Genomic DNA, 19,624 nt, shown 5'->3' with positions numbered 1-19,624 from the left:
TCAGCCAGGCAGCTGTGACGAGAGGTGTTGACCCAGCTGCCTCTGTGCTGGTTCACTGTGTCAGGTGGAAGAGACTGACACAGCCGCAGGGACTAAGGGTCTTTCGGCATGGTCAGGGACCCTGGGACCGTCCATAGGCAGGACTGGAGCCCGGGGCCTCTGGAATTCAGCCAGGCACTGGGTGATCGGTGGTACAGGCGGCTGGTGAGAAACAGACTCTGGGCAAGGAAAAACAGCCCAGAGCCACAGGTGTGCCGCTGCTTCTCGCTCCTCTCCTGTGTTCATCTCTCCTGTTTGGTGATGGCACTCAGCCAGGCCTGGAGTCCAGCAGAGAGCACCTGCTGGCCCCAGAGTAAGTTTCTACGGGGCCTGGAGACAGACGTGCACGCGCGTGGACGGACTTGTGAACGGACCAGCACAGCCAACGCACAGCTCAACGGAGAGCAGGCACACCAGCGAGGGCCAGAGTAGAGGGCTCCATGGAGGGGTGACATCTGAACGGGGTCATACATGTGGGCCCCCCAACAGCTCTGGTCACCCTGCACAGGCCCGAGTCAGGCTCCAGCCCTAGGACTCCCAGATCTGCCTTCTGGGCATCCATGGGGTGGCCCGGGGTGGCCCTCCACCTTCCCACCCCCTCCCCCTGCAAGAGGTCCCACAGCCAACCTCCTCCATCCAAAGCCTTCCAGACTCTCACCACTGGCTTTGCCAACATGGTGGATGTTTCCCCCTCTTGGAACACAAAGGAGTGGAATTCCCTGGCTGCTCTTTCCACGAATGACTGGGTGAGGGAATGGACTACAGCACCTGGGGAAGGGGCTCTTGGAAGGTTCCCGGAAGGTGAGAGAGGAGGAGCCCATGGTGGGGTCCACCCAGAGCTAGAGCAGGAGCCTGACTCCGGATTCTGGAACCCACTCCCATAAGTGCAAGATCCGCACCAGCCCACTGCAAGGCCCTAAGGTGGGTGCGCGGGCCAAGGCTTAGCCCGCAAACATGCTGACTCTGAATTAGGTGTGATCAACGAGGGAAAGTTACTCTAACAATTGCGTTCATGGAAAATGTGTGTGTCCCCTCATTTGAAAATCGATTTATTTCTGGACATTCTTGATTCTGGGACTCTCTTCCATCTCCCTCTCCAGAGAATCTTACGGGATTCTCTACTTGGTTCAGAACGCACGAGAAACACCTAGAGCCCTCGCCACACGGAGCAGAAGCGCAATAAATGTAAGCTCCTTTCCCTTAACCACTCAAAGGGGTCACTCGAGGTTGATGCAAAGGGGCTTCTCCAGTCTAGAAGCTGATGGGCCTCTGGTGCCTGCCTCGCCCTTCCTTCTCCAGCTGATGACAAACACCTGGATATCGTAACATCCCCTGTTATCCTCATCTGTTATTCTGGGACATAGGCTGGGGAGGGTACCTGAGTAGGGCCCCTCTGACCCAGGCTGGCCTTCCTTGCAATGTGGGCTGGCAGGTACCCGTCCCAATGACGAATGCAGGAGGGTGAGGTACTGATCCTGCTAGATGGACAGGATGCTGGCAGGAGGGTAGGAGGAGCAGGGCGGAGCTTCCAGAACAAAGGCAAATGGGGAGCCCTGGGGGCTCAGGCTAGGCATCAAAAAGGCTCTGCCGAGTTAGCAGGCTACGGCAGCTCTCCGTCTCTGCACCCAGCAGTCGGTCAGACAATCCTCACCTGGTCCCTTCTGCCTGCCCATGGCGAATACCGAGCAGCACTTTGCTTAGAGAGGCCTCGTGTCCAGCGTGATTGCACCAACGCTGCTCTGTGGCTTTCTCTGCCTGGTGTGGGTTGCTGCTGCAGTTCCAGAGGAAAGCAGAGGGATGGCCGGGAGTACAGCCAGGAGCCGGGAGGGCCACCGGGAGCATGCCTTTGTCCTGGAGCCTTTTGATGGAGCCAATGTGGCCCCGCGCCTCTGGCTGAACCGCTTTGAGGTCATCAGTGACCTCAGCCATTGGGACCACGCCACCAAGCTGAGGTTCCTGAAAGAGTCCCTCAGGGGAGACGCCCTGGAGGCCTACAGTGGACTCAGTCCTGAGGACCAGGGGGAATACGGGGCTGTGAAAGAGGCCCTCCTGAAGACCACTGGGGGACCCGGGGCGGCCCACAGCTACCAGCCCAAGGAGATCCTCTTTGCCAACAGCATGGGTAAGGGCTACTACCTCAAGGGGAAAATTGGCGACGTGCCCGTGAGTTTCTTGGTGGACTCTGGGGCCCAGGTCTCCGTGGTCCACCCGCGCTTGTGGAAGGAAGTCACCGATGGCGACCTGGAGGCCCTGCGACCCTTTGAGAATGTGGTGAAAGTGGCCAACGGGGCTGAAATGAAGATCCTGGGTGTCTGGGATACAGTGATATCCCTGGGCATGCTGAAGCTGAAGGCGGCTTTCCTAGTGGCCGACGCAAGTGCCGAAGACGCCATCATTGGGACCGACCTGCTCCAGGACCACAACGCCGTCCTGGACTTCGAGCATCGCACGTGCACACTGAACGGGAAGAAGTTCCGCCTTCTGCCTGTAGGAGGGTCCCTGGAAGACGAGTTCGACCTGGAGTACATAGAGGAGGAGCTCTACTCAGAGGAGGGGCGGCAGCAGCTCTCCTATTGAGAAGCCCCCTTTGCCTCACCCCCCAGATACTGGCAGGAGGACCCACCACGGTGGAGGGGATGGGCACATATCCTCAGGGGTCACTCGGCTTGGCCAGCCCTCTTATACCAACCCTCGCCTTCCTGCTCCTCCTTTGCAGGGCTCTTAATCTGCCCCTGATGGGGGAGGCTTCCATGGGAAAAGGAACAGGTGAGGGAGAGCAGGCTGGCTTTCTTGGGGGGGGGGGTGGCGGGTCCTCGTGGTTGTCAAGCTGCTGCTGGTCGCAAAGACTCGGAGGCTAGAAGAAGATTCCAAGAAGGCTAGAAATGATTATCTTTGGGAGAGGACTGGGGGACGCCTTCAGGTTCCATGAGATGTGGCTCAATCACCTTTGGCCCCAGGTAGCCTGTCTCGGCTGGGCTGGGTCCTGGCTGCAGGGTCCTTACAAGCAAGACCCAGCCCTCATGGTGTGGGTCACAGCTGCCCTGGGGTTCTTCACTGTTGGGTCTTCCCACCTGCACAATGTGTGTTTCTTTCTGTGATTTGCTTCAAAACCCATTGAGCCTTGTGCCAATAATTCATTACTTCAAAAACCAATAAAGTTTGACTCATGGGAAAACCATGTAATGTGCTTATTGGGGATGAATGGAATGGATGTGAGAGGGTGGGGAAAACAGGCAGTGAATGGAGAACAGAAGGAAGGTTCAAGTATTTACGGAGGGTCTCGCTTGGAGATAGAAGAGAATACATATACAGTGACGATATATCTTGGATTTTCCAAGTCAGCCTCAATTTCAAATATCTTGACTTATTCCCTCCATAATTCTTGTCATTTCTAATCTAATCGTGATCCCTCTAATCATTACAAACTACAATATTTTAGTATCCAAACTGACTCTTATAGCTAAGAGTGACCCTAAAGTTGTGGTCTTGATTGGGGGTTGGAAAATTATGGTTATTGTAAACAACTGAGAAAGTATCTGCCTGCGAAATAGGTTCTTACAGCCGCCTGGGATCCGGGACTTGGAGGCAGAAAGCAAGGCTGGGGGCCAGGTGTTAACCTGCATGGGGCGCCCAAGGGCATCTGGAGGGTAGAGGGGGCCGGGCGGCGGGAGGACATTCTAGATCCAGAAAATGGGGTCATCCCTCTTAAGGGCCTACCTCGTATTTGCTTCCAAGTTCCTGGCCCTCTCTTTAGAACTCAGCAAGGCTGGGAATCTGAAGACTCCCTGGTCCAAAGGGAGACGAAGTGTGCAAAGCTTCAAGACCTTTTGATGGGAGGCAGGAAGGGCATCTTCCCTTCATGAGGATGGAATGAGCTTCTCCTGGGAGTTTCCACCTGGACATCCCTGAGGGAGAGAGAAACAGCCTGAGTGGGAACCAGAGGTGGGGACGAGCCTTCTAAGAAGCCTCTGGGGACTTGACCTTGAACCTATCTGAGCTGAGAGTGGCTGCTTGTCCCTCAGATTCCAGCTATGATTCTCCTGGGAACTGAGGCAACTGCTCAGCCCCCAACCCCTTTGATTACTGAAGCCCCTTCCCTGGGCAGCCCAACATCTTAACTGGAATTAGCTCCATCAGTCCCAGGACACGTGGGGCCACAGGCAGTCCTGGATCAGGAAAAAGTCCTTCCCCAGGAACGCGAGGACTGGAGAAGGGGCAGCCCAGCCAGAGGCCTTGGCTTGCAGGGGAGAAGGAGAAATGGAGAAGGGGGTGGTCTCGTGGCATCCAGGTCCCCCATCCCCCTTCTCAAATTTGGTTTTCAACCCCCTAACAAATGTAGCTTCCTTCCTAGGCCAAACCCTCCCCCCAGGGGACAACATAGGTGGCACCTCCCTGTGACCTGGCTAGGTCCTTCAGATCCTAGCCTCCTGCTGGGCTGAAGGAGGGAGGGGAAAGAGTGGGTGGGGGTTGGACAGGGGAATGGGGAACTGGGTGCCAGGCCAGAGTTTCAGGGCAACACCCAAGTGGTCCCCTCCCTGCAATTCCCCACGCAGACAGGGTGCCGAGCCCTGTCCTGGGTGAACCGGAACAGGGTGACCTGTGTCCCAGCCACAGAGACCCTCCCTGCCCTGCTATGAGCGAGGAGAGTGACCCAGGCTCTCAGCCAGCTCTCTCTCCTGGAGGAAAGTGAGCGCCTGGGGTGAGCCCAGCCAGACTGACACATCATGGCACGGGCCCCCGGGGAAGAAGGTACTAAGTGGTGGTTCTTACCTGGAGACCTGCTGCGTGTGTGTGTCGGGGGCCAGTTCCCAAGGCAATTGTGTGCAGGGAACCTGAGGTGCAGGATGGGGACACTGCTCTCCTGGGAGCAGAGTGTCAAGGGGGAGGGGGAGGCTGGCAAGCAGCCAGGTAAAGTGGGTTTTGGCCACAAGTCACAGAGGGCTTGACCCCTGGGTGGGGAGTTGGCACCTGACTTGCACACAAGTGTCTGAACAGGGAGGGAGCATCGGAAGATTCACCTGGCTTCTGGGTAGAGGACAGAGTAAGGCAGCAGCGAAGAAGGCAGCTTGGAAGCCAGGGCAGTGTTCAGACTGAGGGTCTGAACTTGAGATGACAGATAGGAGGGGAGACAGATGCTGGCAAGGTCATCAAGGTCTAATCCTGCTGCCCATTAGAATCACCTGGGAAGATCAATTACCGATGCCTCTTCTGGTGGTCCTGAAGTGCAGCCAGGCTCCAGAACACCTGGTCTTAATCCCAGCTGTACCCACCCCCTTGTGACCCAAAGTGTAATCCCTGGACCAGCAGAAAGGCAGCGACAGCATCACCTGGGGGCTTGTCAGAAATGCAGGATCTCACCCCCACCCAGACACTCAGCAGGGCCTGTACTGAACAAAATCTCCAGGTGACTCTTATGCACACAAATGTTTGGAAATCCCTGGCCTAGAACATTCTGATACCTCTAGTTAAGGGGCAACTCATGGCCCCCACCAGACACACTTTTTAGTAACGACCACCTTACACTAAATGCCTACTAATTCCACCAACGGTGCTAGGTAATTCTTCATGCTTTTATCCAGCAAACATTTATTTTATTTTTGAGCTTTTGTTTTGCTGTAACTCCAGACTTACTGAAAAGCTGCAAGAGTAGTACAAAGAATTTCCATATATGGTTCACCTACTTTCTCCAAATATTAACATTTTACCAATTAACTTTACCATTCTCTCTCACATTCTCCGTATCTAGATGTGTATGAACTGTTTGAAAATTGCAAATATGATATACATGTACCTCTAAATACTTTAGTGTTTATTTCCTAATAAACAAGGAATTCTCTTATATAACCACAACACAAGGATCAAAATCAGGAAATTAACATTGACATAGTATTACTATTATCTAATCTACAGACCTTATTACGTTTTCCCAATTGTCAATAATGACCTTTATAGTGAAAGAAAACAATTGTTTTCTGATCCAGGATCCCATTCAGTCACATAGCATTTAGTGGTCATGTCTCTTTAGCAACCTCTAATCTGAACAAGTCCTCAGTCTGTCTGTGTCTTTCATAACCTTGACATTTATGAAGAGGCCTGGTCAGTTATTTTGTAGAATGAGAATCTACATTTGGGTGACTCTGATATTTTCTCAGGATTAGATTCAGGTTAAGTAAGCGTTTTGGGCAGGAATACCCAAAAGTGATATTGTGTCCTTCTCAGTGGACCATATCAGGAGGCATGGGATACCTATTTGTTCCATTACTGGTGATGTTAACTTTAATTAGTTGGTCCAAGTGGTGTCTGCCAGGTTTCCCCCTGTAAACTGCATGTATTTTCCCTGTATAATTTTTTAATTAATTAATTTATTTATTTATTTTTGGCTGTGTTGGGTCTTCGTTGCCAAGCACTGGCTTTCTCTAGCTGTGGCGAGCGGGGGCTGCTCTTTGCTGCGGTACACGGGCTTCTCACTGCGGTGGCTTCTCTTGTTGTGGAGCTCAGGATCTAGGCGCATGGGTGTCAGTAGTTGTGGCGCACGGGCTTCAGTATTTGTGGCATGCGGGCTCAGCAGTTGTGTCTTGCGGGTTCTAGAGCGCAGGCTCGGTAGTCGTGGCGCACGGGCTTAGTTGCTCCGTGGCATGTGAGACCTTCCTGGACCGGGGCTCGAACCCATGTCCCCTGCATTGGCAGGCGGATTCTTAACCAGTGCGCCACCAGGGAAGTCCCCTTCCCTGTGTAATTAATGAGTGTCTTCTGGGTTGATGCTCTGAGACTATATAAGTAGCCTTTCTCATCAGTCACCCGCTGGATCTGTTGATGATCCTTGCCTGCCCGCGGTGATTTTCTAATTCTACCCTTCTACGTTTGTTAGCTGGCACTAAACTCTAAAGAGGAGTTTTCCCTTCCTGTTTGTTTATTATTTATTTATATAATTGTAGACTCACAGACGCTTGTTTTATTCAGTGAGTTATACTCTGTTACTACCACTATTTATTTTGATGCTCAAGTTGTTTTAAATTTGGCCTTGGGGGACTCTTCAAACTGGTTTCTGTCTTCTTGGCACATGTCCCCACCATCATCTGAACGCTTCTTTATTTTCTGTCACAAGATGTTCTAGGTTCATCTTGTACCTTCCCTGTACCACCCCTGAAATTGGCCGTTTCTCCAAGAAGCCCTGGTTCCTTTTGGTGGAGTCTGGTATTTAGAAACCAGGATCTGGGGGTTGGGTGTGCTTATTACTAGTAGGGTGTCACTACTCCTAGATCCTCTCAGTGGTCAGAAAAAAATATAGTACATCTATGTATGTTTCTGTGTCTATCTCTCTGTATATATACTCTCTCTATATATTTAAAATATGAGCTCACACTGAACCTCCAATTCCAATGCAGCACCACAGGGTTTATTCTAATCTTCCCCCTTTCCATATTTGCAACTTCTTTCTCCAATGAGAAACCTGACTCCAGGTTACTTATTTGCTCTACCCTAAATACCCATAAAGGAGTTTCAGCATTGCTAACCCATAGCCTATGAAAAACAAACCCAGAAGCAACCAGTGCCTACTCAGTGCCAGGTGTGGGTGGGCCTTGGCAGCAAATAAACTTCATAAACTATGAAATCAGACTGCAGTTATCATAAGGAGAGCTAAGGCTCCCTCCCAGGTATGCTTAGGTGCCAGTCTATGGCTATTACTTTACCTTGAGGACACAGTGTGTCCATCAGGAGGGCAGCTGAGGGAGTGGCCAGCCTCAACGTCCCCAGACAGGTGACCTGGCCTGCCCACCTGGTCCTCAGCCCCCCGAGGAGACACTGTCCTGGCCAGAGTCCACTGTTGCCAAGCAACCCTGCATAATGAATGTGGCTTCCATGGCTGGGCCACAGAGGGTGAACCCTGGTCTGGCCACTCTAGCCACCCACTCCGCCCAGCTGTTGTTTCTCACTGTGGGCTCATAAATCGGTTCTCAAGTTCTGACTGCTCAGATTCTGTGGGCCAGCCTCCCCCAAGCCTGGATGGGGGTGAATTCTCCACCTGTCGCCTGTGGGACTCGCCTGGGGCTGGCCTTGCCCTGCCCCTTCTCTCTGAGGTCAGAGCGTCTTCCAGTCCTGGGAAGTGTGTGAAGTGAGCCCTGCCCTCTAGGGATTTACAGTCTGAAGAGGGAGGCCGCCAGGCAAAGGAACCCCGGATCTTAGAGTGGCCTGGTGTCGCGTCCCCTCCTCACTCCCATCCGTGCAGGGGCAGAGGGAGGGTCACGTGGTGGGGCTGAGGGCCGGGAAGCGTTCCACAGAGGAAGTCTTTAAGCTGAGTCTCAAAAGACAAGTGGCTGCTTTCCAAGACGATGCACGGCAGAGGGAGAAATGTGAGGGGCGAGAGGGAGGCAAGCCGGGCTGGTGCCGGCTAACGGGGTGACTGGGGCAGCGGAGACAGAGGGCCAGGTGGGAGGGGCCTGCACGGCCTTTGAGGAAACTCCAGAAGGCCAGGGATAGCCAACGCCGGATTTCTTCACCTCTAAGAGGCAATCAGTTCAAAAGTGCATTATAAATTGAATACGTTTTGGAGAAAGAAAAAAATCAACCCTGTTAGCATTAATGTATGCACCCACGGTATATCCTGACTTAAAAAGCAGTAAAATGTGTTTGTGGCGGATGGGAGGGGGGTGGCTGTGGGTCCTTAAGTAGAGAAGACACGTGACTTCATCTCAAGTACCAACTCAGACCCAGGCAGCTGTCTGATGGGAGGTGCTGCACAGTATCCTGGGACTGCGTTCAGACACGGCCAGAAAGGTGCCGTGATCGATTAGTGCTGTCTGTCCTGGGAGCAAGTATGGAGAATAAGCCCCTGCCTCCTCTGCTGTGTGCAGTCAGGGGCTCTTCAACCTTAGGTAATGGGAAGGCAGGGAAGTGACACGATGACATCTGTATCTGTAACACACCTGAGCCTCTCCACAAATTCAGAGATGTGTGAGAAATGTCAAAAAAAATTTTTTTCCCCAAAATTAAAGCTAATTATGTCTAACTCTGAGCCCCCATTTAGCCAGGCTCTTAAGACAGTCACTCTCAGTCATTTTGGGGGCATTTCCTGCTCTGGATTGGGGAAAGGTCCCAGGATCTTATGTGGCACTGAAGCATGGAGGGGAGGGAGGCTGCAAGTCATAGATACCCATGTCTCTGTCCACAGGATCCCTCTAGGCCGCGTGACTGTGCTGCTGTCTGTGCCATGCACGGTCGTACAAGGGGTCTGGGGTCCTGCCTTCCTAGGGACACCAGGCAGCCCCTCCCTGTGATGTCTTATCACTTCTCAGGATGAGGCTGCTGAGTGGTGTGTGGGTGTCTCTTCTCTCCAGGACTGACTACTGTCTGTCCCCTGTCCAGTTAGATCTGTCCTCTTTATCTCCTCTCACTCACCCCAAGGCCACCCCACACCTCCCGTCCTGGGCACTCCAACGAACATATCATCATCGTGGGTTTGGGCAGGTACAGAAGACAGGAGGGGAAAGTATCTTCTGTCTTACGGGCAGCACTGGCTTTTGGCCCAGTGACATAAGAGAGCCCTAAAAGCCCTGGCTACTTGACTGAGATGGAAGAATCAGGAGCAAACCACACACTGGTATTTTCCTGTTCCACAGCCCACAGATAGGGCTCAGGGAATACGACAGGGTCAAGGGAGGTCGTCTGGTGGGGATTTTGTGCTGCTCGGGTGCTGGCTGACGAGGCTGAGCAGGCTCAGTAGGGAAGGGGGCCGATTCCCAAGGTAACAAGGAGGAGGAACCAACAGGACTTGGCCACCTCAGTTATGGGGTGTGAGAGAGGGACAAGTCTAAGGCAGCAGTTCTCAGCTGGAGGCAGTTTTGCCCCCAGGGCACATCTGGCAATGTCTGAAGACCAGTTTCGTTGTTACAGCTTTGGGGGGTGGGGAGGTTGCTAATGGCATCCTCCAGGGATGCTGCAAAGCATCCTGCAGTGCACATGACACCTCCCACCCCACTCCCAACACAGAATTCCTCAGCCCCAGATGTCAGCAGTGCCGAGACTGAGAGAGTGGGCCTGAGGTGACTCATAGGTACTGATGTGACCACTTCTTTCTAAATTTCAGGAAACCCCTGCAGTGTAGGTTTTATCCCCATTTAACCGATGGGGAAGTTGAAATCGGGAAAAGTTAGTCTGCCCAGCATTGCTGTAATGGTAAGTGATTGAACTGAGGTTGGTGTTGAAGCCTGCCTGACTTCAGAATGTTCAATTCAGTCCACCGGAGCGGTTTGGACAAACAAAGATTTGGCTAAAATGAATTTAGGTGGTTTGCATTTATTATAAATAGAGCAAGGCAAGACAAAGTGGGTGAAAATGAATTTGAACAGCTGAAATGACCAACAAAGAGGTTAACTAAACAAGTGTGTCAGGTACTTGCAAAACTCATGAACATGTTAACTGTGGTTGGAAACATTCATTGTTTTTATCACATTTTTTTATGAAAAAAAATTCACAAAAATCATCAAACAAGTAGAGGAGAAATAGTGGCTGAAAATAAATTAGGAGGCGAAAAAAACCCCTAAAACCTTACCAAAATTCCACGACCATTTTTTGCTTATTATTGCTTGATGATTTTTTCATTGTTTAAATTCCTTTTAGTGTTTTTTTCTTCTTTCTTTTACAAAAGCAGTAGTGCTCATTATAGGAAAACCAGAAAATTAGGTCAATCCAAAAATATATAAAGAAACATCATGAAGAACCCTGCACCCACTCACCCTCCGTAAGTCAAATGTGGCATATTTTTCTAGACCTTTCTCTATAGACATTCATACGGATGTATTTTCCTTCATTCTTTTTCTTTCACTCTCTTCTCCTTTTCAAAAAGGAAATCTTCGTTTTTCCTTTTTAGCAAAAATAGGATTATGTGGTAATTTCTGTTTTGTAAATTCCCATACTTTATGTGGCCAATTCCCTATTTTTTCTTCTTCTTTTTTTTTTTTGTGGTATGCGGGCCTCTCACTGCTGTGGCCTCTGCCGTTGTGGAGCACAGCCTCCAGACGCGCAGGCTCAGCGGCCATGGCTCACGGGCCCAGCCGCTCCGCGGCATGTGGGATCTTCCCAGACCGGGGCACGAACCCGCGTCCCCTGCATCGGCAGGCAGACTCCCAACCACTGCGCCACCAGGGAAGCCCCAATTCCCTATTTTTGTAGATTCAGATTATTTCCAACATTTTGCTGTTACAAACTGCACACTAGAGTAATGAAAAGCAACGTACTGCAACCACACGACACACAAACCTCACAGCCATACTGTCGAGTGAAAGAAGCCAGACACAGACACGTACACTGTGATTCCATTTATAAAATATTCTAAAACCAACAAGTAAAACTAAACTACAGTGGGTACAGATGTCTCCTCAGGAGGCAAAATTATAAAGACAAGAAAGAATGTGATTAGGGCAGGAACAGGGTTGTCCTGTCCCTTTGGGTTATGAGAGTTCTGTGTCAGGAAGGGCATTTAGGGGCGCCTGGGGGCTGGCAGTGCCCTGGTTCTCGACTGGGTGGTGTTTATAATAATTTACTATGAAGCACATTTATGTTTTATGTACTTTTATCTGTATGAGTGACATTTCACAATACATTTTTTTTTTCATTTTGATATGTTGGATTTTATTACCTTTTAAAATTGTACAAATAGTGCATGTGTGTGAGTTAAAAAAACACAAGGGAAATGTAGGGAGTTAAAAAAGAAAGACAAAAGAAATCCGAGACATGAAACAAAAAAATTCCATTCTGCAAGTCAAAATAACAAGATATTTTGCATACTAAAATAGTGTTATTCCGATATATTAAGAAGTCCTTTGATCAGGAACACAGCACAAGACTTTCTGTAACTACTCATTGACAGATCAGACTCAGTCTCACTGAATACAGGATGTATCATGACATTATCTTACCAGCCACAGGCAGGTGACTAGATGTGTGTGGAGATGGTACCATGTCTGTGAGGTATTACAATCAATAAATTTTTTATTAGCCATTCAGTAACGTCAGCAGTGGATGTCACCGTTTCAGCCTTCAATAGGGAGACCCCCAGTTCCAGTCCTTTTATCCCCTCTGGTGACTTTCAGTGAAGGTTTTTCACATTTAACAAAAGTCTTACTCATAGTTCTAAAAGTGGTTTTCCACTGTCCTGCTTTTCTTCAGTTTCATTTTCAGACCCTGCTTCGGATCCAGGAGGAGAATAAAACTGACCATCAGAAAGACCACCAGGTATCAGTGCCCCCCCCTCCGAGGCAACCTGAGCCATCAGGAGTGTTTTCTTCTTCTGCCTCTTGAGGTAACACCTTGAAATCTAGGAACCACGTCTCGACCCAGGCAAAGATGAAGGAAATGATGGGCAGGACGTAGCCGAAAGCCCCTTGACAGAAAAGCTTTGAGAGGATCGCTTTTGCTAGTGAAAGGGCACTGGTCACTGCTGTCATCAACGCTAGGGCCCACCAATGGTGCAGTCTGCATGTGGCATATGCAAGTATTAACACTTTAAGTCGAAAAACTGCCAAAAGAAATATATCAAAATAAGAAGAGAAGTAGTCATACTGCACCACCTCTTTCTCTAACGTGTTCTCAATACCTCCATTCGCATTTAACGCTATTATCCACAGTAACGTTACAAATAAGAGGTCAAAGGTGACAAACAAACAGAAAGTCCTCCTGACGTCAGATATGCCTTTCTTTTCCCTTCCTTCCTAGGACTCAATCCTGGCCATGAGTTGCGTGGGGTTGATGGAATGGACGTCGCGCAGGGAAGCGTGCGAGCTCTGACTCCCCATGAGAGCGTTCTCCATGTCTTCTGGCAGGGGGTTCATCCTGCAGGAGGGTTAAAGGAGCCTCTCTCCAGCTCCACCATTCCTAGAGAGAAGAGATCTCATCAGGTGGTTCCGGGCCGGCCGCCCTAGGCTGCACAACAAAATTTTTTAAATGAACAGAATGAAAAGAGATAGCTAAAATATTAACTAGAAATTTAAAGCAGAGAGTAAAACTATTCTGAAACTGAAGCAAAATACTTGAAAAGGCACAAAAGAATGCACTCCACTTGCGTGCTACATCAAAATTCCAATGTTTGAAAAGTAAGGTGGAGTATATTTTTTTAGACCAAATTGTCCTTCGGGCTGAATTGTTTTCCTCTCACCTTGTTCTCAACCAAATTGTTTTCTTTCAGATTTTGTTTTGGACCAAGTCATCTGGATTATTCTAAAGCTCAGGCGTTTTCCGTGACCCTCATTATGCTGCCTTCCTACAACTCTGATGGTGATGAAGCCCTTCCTGTGTAGAAGAAACCTCACTCCCTGTGCCCCGCCATCTGTCCTTGGGGCATATGACACTGGAGACTATTGTCTGCCTCAGCTCTGAGCCAGAAGTTTGTCTCTTATTCACTTACTCACTCACCCATCCATCCATCCATCCGTGCTTCTATCCATCCAACCATAAATGTGGGTCACTGAGCGCCCACTGCCTGCCAGACACTGGCCTTGGTGCTGGGGTAGAGCTGCAGTGGAGAGTTCAGCCTCTGCTCTGGCACAGCTGCATTTGAATACCAAAGAGACAAAAAGATGATTTGTCCTGTGGTGATAAAGAGAAATGAAGCAGGGTGAGGGGGATAGCGGATTGAAGTGATGGGGGATGTGCAATTTTATGCTGAGGGGGTCAGGGAGGCCTCGTGGATCAGGTGATGTTTGCGCAGAGACCTGAGTGAAGGGAGGTGGCTGGGATGGCATTCCAGGCAGGAGTAGCGAGTGCAGAGGCCCAGCCCACAGGCCAGGACAGGCGGAGCAGAGGGAGTGAGGGGTAGGGTGCTAGGACCTGAGCTCGGGCAGGGTGGCCAGGGCCAGATCAGGTGGGGACCCACCACTGATGAGACATAGACGTGCTGCTGAGCTTGATGGAGATCCACAGGAGGGTTTGGGCCAGCGAGGAATGCTGAGACACGATGTCTGTTTTAAAGTGGTCATGGATGGGGGTTTGGGGAGAGCCTGGGGTGGGGTGAGGGCAGCAGAGCCAGGGAGGAAGCTTTGCTGGGCCCAGTGCTATCTGGGGCCCTGAGCCCCCATCCCAGGGCCCCTCCTTGCTCTGCTTTGCCCTACGGGCCTCTTCATATAACCTAGGGCCTTTGCTCTGTGGTGGCCCCTTCACTCTGGAGACTTGGCATCGAACCTGCCTGGCGACAGCCCCTCTGTGACAGGTGCATTCATGGCCGAGTACTGGAGTCTGTACTCTCTCTTAAAATGCGTCTGTCCAAGATGCCCCTCACTTCAGCCTGTCAAGAACATTTGGATCCTGATTCTGTCAGGTGGTCTGGGTGTCATCCCAGATGTGGAGAACATGCCAGCCACACCTGACTCCAAGTTCCCGGGGTCCTGGTGAATGGGTCAGGGCTGAGGACAGCGTTCCATTCACACCACCTGTCGCTGTCTTGCTGGTCGACCCATGTCCACTCATTTAACCTTGGTGTGGCCACGAGTGATTTGTTAATAAAATACTGAAATTTGCAGGTGATTTACTTTTTAAAAATATGCACTAGAGCAGATTCTACACTAGTCCTGTAAGAACGTTATTCTCATTTACTTTCAATCCAAGGAACTTTCTTGAGTTGGAAAGAAAGGGCGGTGTTCCTTCTGCTTCTGACAGGTGACTCAGACCCACGTCGACTCTGCCGCTGCCTCTGTGGAAACCCCCAGAGGAGCCCCAGTTCCTCTAGACAAGGTGCGGGTTACCTTCTGCCCTGAGGCAACTCCCTTCTATACTTTGGCAAGTTTATTTCCACTACTTAGAGGAAAACACACTCACCTTCCCTCTCCTCACTCTTGACCCTCGTAACCTCACCCTTGCTTAGTCAACCTCACTTCCCCCTGCTTGCAGAAGAAAAGACCGGAACGTTTTTCATTATACACAGGCAGTGCTCTTTTTTTTTTTTTTTTGCGGTATGCAGGCCTCTCACTGCTGCGGCCTCTCCCGCTGCGGAGCACAGGCTCCGGATGCGCAGGCTTAGCGGCCATGGCTCATGGGCCCAGCCGCTCCGCGGCATGGGGGGGTCTTCCTGGACCGGAGCACGAACCTGTGTCCCCTGCATCGGCAGGCAGACTCTCAACCACTGCGCCACCAGGGAAGCCCAGGAAATTTTTAAAATAAAAATCAAGGTCAGAGAAAAGACTAGGGGGAATTTAGGACACCAATCTACAAATCACAGGGTCTCACATAATTTCTAAAGTGAGGTGTGCCTTTGGCTCTGAGCTTCCTGGCAGCCAGAGCAAGAAGAGAAAGATGATCAGTTTCATGATTCACCATTTCCCTGAGGAAACACACACCCTTCCTTCAGGGAAAGCAATGAGATTCTTGCACTGAGTTCTGAAAGTTTGTTTTGCCCAACATTAAAGGATCTAAGTATGGTGAAGAGAGAGCAGTGTCACCCAGGTCCTGCCCTGATCATCTGTTTCCATTGATGCCTCTTCTAGGTCCCATGCTGTTCCATGCCCTGTGCTAGTCTGCACCTGACCGGCAACTACTTTGACCCAAGCTTTTAACTCCAAAGTTGCAGAGAATGTCACCATCCCTGTAGTTGCTCAGAGTTCACACTTGAAGTGTGGCGTCTTCCTTGATCGTCTGGCTAGAATGCTAGCTACCTTTGGTCTGAATTGGCTGTTAGAAAGATACATGCAAATGCTGGGACTTGAGGATCCTGCACTCTATTTTTTTTTTTTTTTTTTATTCTTTGGTACGCGGGCCTCTCACTGTTGTGGCCTCTCCCGTTGCGGAGCACAGGCTCCGGACGCGCGGGCTCAGCAGCCGTGGCTCACAGGCCCAGCTGCTCCGCAGCATGTGGGATCCTCCCGGACCGGGGCACGAACCCGTGTCCCCTGCATCGGCAGGCAGACTCTCAACCACTGCGCCACCAGGGAAGCCCATCCTGCACTCTTTTGATGAGTTCCTTGAAGATGTAGGCGTTTTAGCAAGGCCCTCTCTCAGAGCCACCCCTGCACTGCCTGCTTTCTCTTTGAGAGCTACCCTGCAGGGCTGAGGGGCTTAGGGCTAGCTTTGCCCTTCTGAGTAGCAGCAAGGCGAGGGACCACCTGGAAAATGGCCCCTCCTCCACCCTGTCACCTTCAGTCCCTGAGTCATCCTTTCTCTGCTCCTCCTTTCAGTTTAACCACTTCCTGCCCACAATGTGTTGTCTAAATAGCACAGTCAGAATGACATACTTCCTTACCCTCTCATGTAATTTTCCCTTCCAGGCTGATTTCTTTCTGAAGTCAGAATTTTGTTTCCTGAAAATCTAAGTTACGTTCCCAGCACTCCTCCAGCTTCTCTCCTTGCTAGTGAAATAACCATAATTGCTCATAGGCATTAAATGCTTCCTGACCATCAGGCACTGGGCTTTCCATACTTCATCTCCTTTAATTCTCCCAAAGAGACCCAGGAAGTAAATACAGCCCACGACACTTGCCCCAGGTCACCCAGAGAGGAAAGGCTGGAGTTGGCTTTGGCCTGCGGATCCATCCCACCAGAGTGTGTGTGCTTGACATTCACCCTAGGGACACAGTGCTCCCCCTGAGGATCTCTCCTTCCTCCACTTGGCCAGCCCACTCGTCTTTGCTGATCAGAATTAGCTCCAGCACTTCATGAAAACATCATCTCCTACCTTCCGTGCGATGTGAATATCAGCAAGGCCGGGCAGGAGTCGGTCAGACGCTCTGCTTGTAACTAAATGAACTTTCCAGCAGATGGATGTTGGGTCTCTTATCCCACTGGTCCCTGTGCAGGGCTGGGGACTGCCTCCAGGTGTGACCCAGCCTGGCATCTGGGTGGCCAACAGGGTTGGCTGGGCCGGTGTGTTTCTCGCTTTTCTCTGTCCCCTCGGCCCTCCAGGTGTCTTCTCTCCCGGGTCACGGTTTCCCTGAAGGTAGACAGATCCCCGACACAGAGCTCCCTGCCTTGACTGTCCTCGTTTATCTCTGCCCCCGGGTGAGGCCAAGGGCATCCTATAAAAGGCGCCCCCTCCTCCCCCAGAGCCTCAGTGAACCTCTCCAGCCCCCGAGACCCTCGGCTACCAGCTCTGTCGTGACTCTGGGGCCATACCCTTTGCTCCCGTGCTGGCTCTTGCCTCAGCTGCCCACTAAATCCAGAGCCTGTCTTCACCAGAGACACTGCCTTCACTCCCAAGGAGGGAGGCTCCCAGAAGCTCCAGCCAGGCGGAGCCTGCCCTCCTGTCTGCCTGAAAAGGGCTCCCCCTCTCTCTCCCAACCTGCAGCTTCCTTTGCCTCTGGGCAACCTATTCACTCCTAATCAGCAGCCCCATCCACCTTATCTGGGTTCCACATGGATGCCCCAGGAGTCCCACATGGGACAGAGGGGGAGCAGAGCTGATTTGACACCCGGCCAGTGCCAAGCCCTGCTTCCCATGGGGCCCTTGACCCCTGGAAGCTGAGTGTCCCAAACTGATGGGAAGGAAGACCTAGTGGGCAATGGGAACGGGGGCTGCTATTCCAGAGTCTCTGGGCAGGGAGCCTCGGTGTGTCCCTCCTTGTCTAGGTCACAGTGACACCTCAGCGGTGGACAAAGGGGCACTCGATGACAGGGACTTGGAGGCTAAGTAGGAGCTGTATTTAATAAATATTGGTTGAATCAATAGAGTGATGTCACGGGGTCTTCAGCCCAACAAACATGGTAGCGGAAGATTGCCTTCAACTCCTCTACAGGTCGTGCTCCCCCAGGAGCAGCCTGAGTTGCTGCCACAGGGCCTGCGTCAGGGTAAGGAATGGCTGGGTCAGGGCAGGCTCAGAAGGGAGTAGGGATCGGGCGGTGGGTGGGAGGTGGGAGGGAAATGACTTAGCAATGACAATCCACAATTGTCTTGTGCCTTCCGCGTTTCTGCCCCACTAACAGGAACCGAGGACCCCTCCGTGGAAAATAGGTAGCTGCATTCGAAGCCTTAAAAAAGAAAAGGTGCTCTGTGTGGAAAATAGATTAGAATCGGACACAGTTGCAATTTGCAAAAATGGAGGCAAGGGAGTGTTGGGCTCTGGAGTCAGAGCTCACCGGCTCCATGGACTTGAGGCAAGATGCCTCAGCTCTCTCTCTGCTTCCTCCCCTGTGACATGGGCACGACGACAAGGGCCTCAACCCCAGAGCCGTGAGAGTTCCCCAGGGCACTGAGCAGAGCGAGTTGACCGTGATTAAGACATGGGTCCAAACAGCATTACAAAAGGGCACTTTTCATCAGGCTACTGTGAACCAACAAAGTCAGGAAACCTTGGAAATAAGATTTGTCATCTTGTAGGGGAGGCTATCTTTATGTGAGAGCCGTCTTCGTAGTTACCTGTGGTTCAGAGTCTCCTCTCCTCAGCCACAGTAAATGGGGATCCTGAGGCTGGGGCAGAATGTAGCTTTCTTCCATGTTGCTGGCAGTGTAGTCTTTGGTGGGTTCAAATTGGAGCCTGACCACAGAGATGGGTTCTAGAATCACATGTCCTAGGAGGGTCCAGATGTGTCCCTCCTTTTTGGAGAAAGCAGAAGAGCTAGGCTACTTTCCCCAAGCAGAAATACCAGAAGGATCCTTTTTTTCATAAGACCCCCCAGGCCATCACAGTTTACGTCTAGGGCATAATAAAAACCCTTCAAAAATTTTTGGTGGTATTTACGATAAGAAGTCACCGGTCAAGAAACAGAAAGACACCTCTTTCCTTCCCCTTAACTCGGAACGAGCGCTCGGCTGAGGGAATGTGCTTCAGGATGATGTGCTTAGCTCAGAAAACTTGCCTGGCCGAGGACTTGAACGCCAGTCGGTTGCACTAGAAAGGCAGCTCCAGAGGGCAGGGTTTTGTGTGTTTTGTTCGTTGGTTTGTCTTCAGCGCTAAGATAGAGAGACTAGGCGCTCAATCCCTGTTTGTCAAATGAATGAATAAATGTGAATTAACCAAGGGGTTAATATGTAAAAAAATGAATTTCCGAAATCAGGTGACTTTTCTCCTCTCAGTAACTTGTGCAACACAGGAGGCCCTTCCCTGTGTGGTGTCTCCACACCACCTATCACACACCACGGGCTCCCAGCCACTTCCCAGTCCCAGGAGCTCTCCCTTCCCCATCACCTGCCTCGTTGCACTGGCTGTTCTCTTTCCCTGCAAGGCTTCTTTCCATCCAACACCCACACTTTCTCCAGGGCCCAACTCGAATGCCACCACCTCTGTGATTTCTCACAGCCCGTCCCTGTACGACTTTATTCCACCACCGACTATATTGCGTCAAACTGTGAATGCATCTCCCTCTTTCCCACCAGACCACAGGCTGCCGGAAAGACGGGGCAGTCTCGTTTGCTGTGCGGCCCCGAACGCAGCCTGCATGGTCAGATGGGTCGCAGGGAAGCCTATGGAAAGCTAGGTTTTCTGGGATGTTAACAGAGCGAGCGCATGGGCAGGAGAAACGGGAGGAGAGCAGCTGGGAAGCGCTTCAACCAGAGCCACACAATCAAAGCTCCCATCACAGAATCCAAGGGCTGAAAACTTTTGGCCAGCAAATTTCCCATGAAATCAAAAAGAAAAAGAAACCTGATTAACTCAGCTCTGTAAGTAAAAAC

The 19,624-nt window shown here is 51.1% G+C and overlaps 1 protein-coding gene and 1 pseudogene across 1 annotated transcript; one reads left to right on the top strand and one right to left on the bottom strand.

Moving 5' to 3' along the window:
• The first annotated feature begins 1,625 nt into the window (after window positions 1–1,625).
• ASPRV1 (aspartic peptidase retroviral like 1) lies at window positions 1,626–3,209 on the top strand. The gene has a single exon (XM_032652916.1). The coding sequence runs from the start codon at window positions 1,837–1,839 to the stop codon at window positions 2,614–2,616; it is 780 nt and encodes a 259-aa protein (XP_032508807.1). The 5' UTR covers window positions 1,626–1,836; the 3' UTR covers window positions 2,617–3,209.
• Window positions 3,210–11,628: 8,419 nt separating this feature from the next.
• On the bottom strand, window positions 11,629–17,627 carry LOC116764347 (annotated as a pseudogene).
• Window positions 17,628–19,624: the final 1,997 nt, after the last annotated feature.

Source organism: Phocoena sinus, chromosome 13, assembly GCF_008692025.1.
Source record: "Phocoena sinus isolate mPhoSin1 chromosome 13, mPhoSin1.pri, whole genome shotgun sequence".
In the NCBI taxonomy this organism is placed as follows: Eukaryota; Metazoa; Chordata; class Mammalia; order Artiodactyla; family Phocoenidae; genus Phocoena; species Phocoena sinus.
The sequence above is the reverse complement of the archived record's forward strand: the minus strand, read 5'-3'. Positions and strand labels throughout refer to the sequence as shown.

Bases quoted from the DNA above. Each gene is read 5' to 3' on its own strand.
- ASPRV1 (XM_032652916.1), top strand. From the start codon at position 1,837: ATGGCCGGGAGTACAGCCAGGAGCCGGGAGGGCCACCGGGAGCATGCC.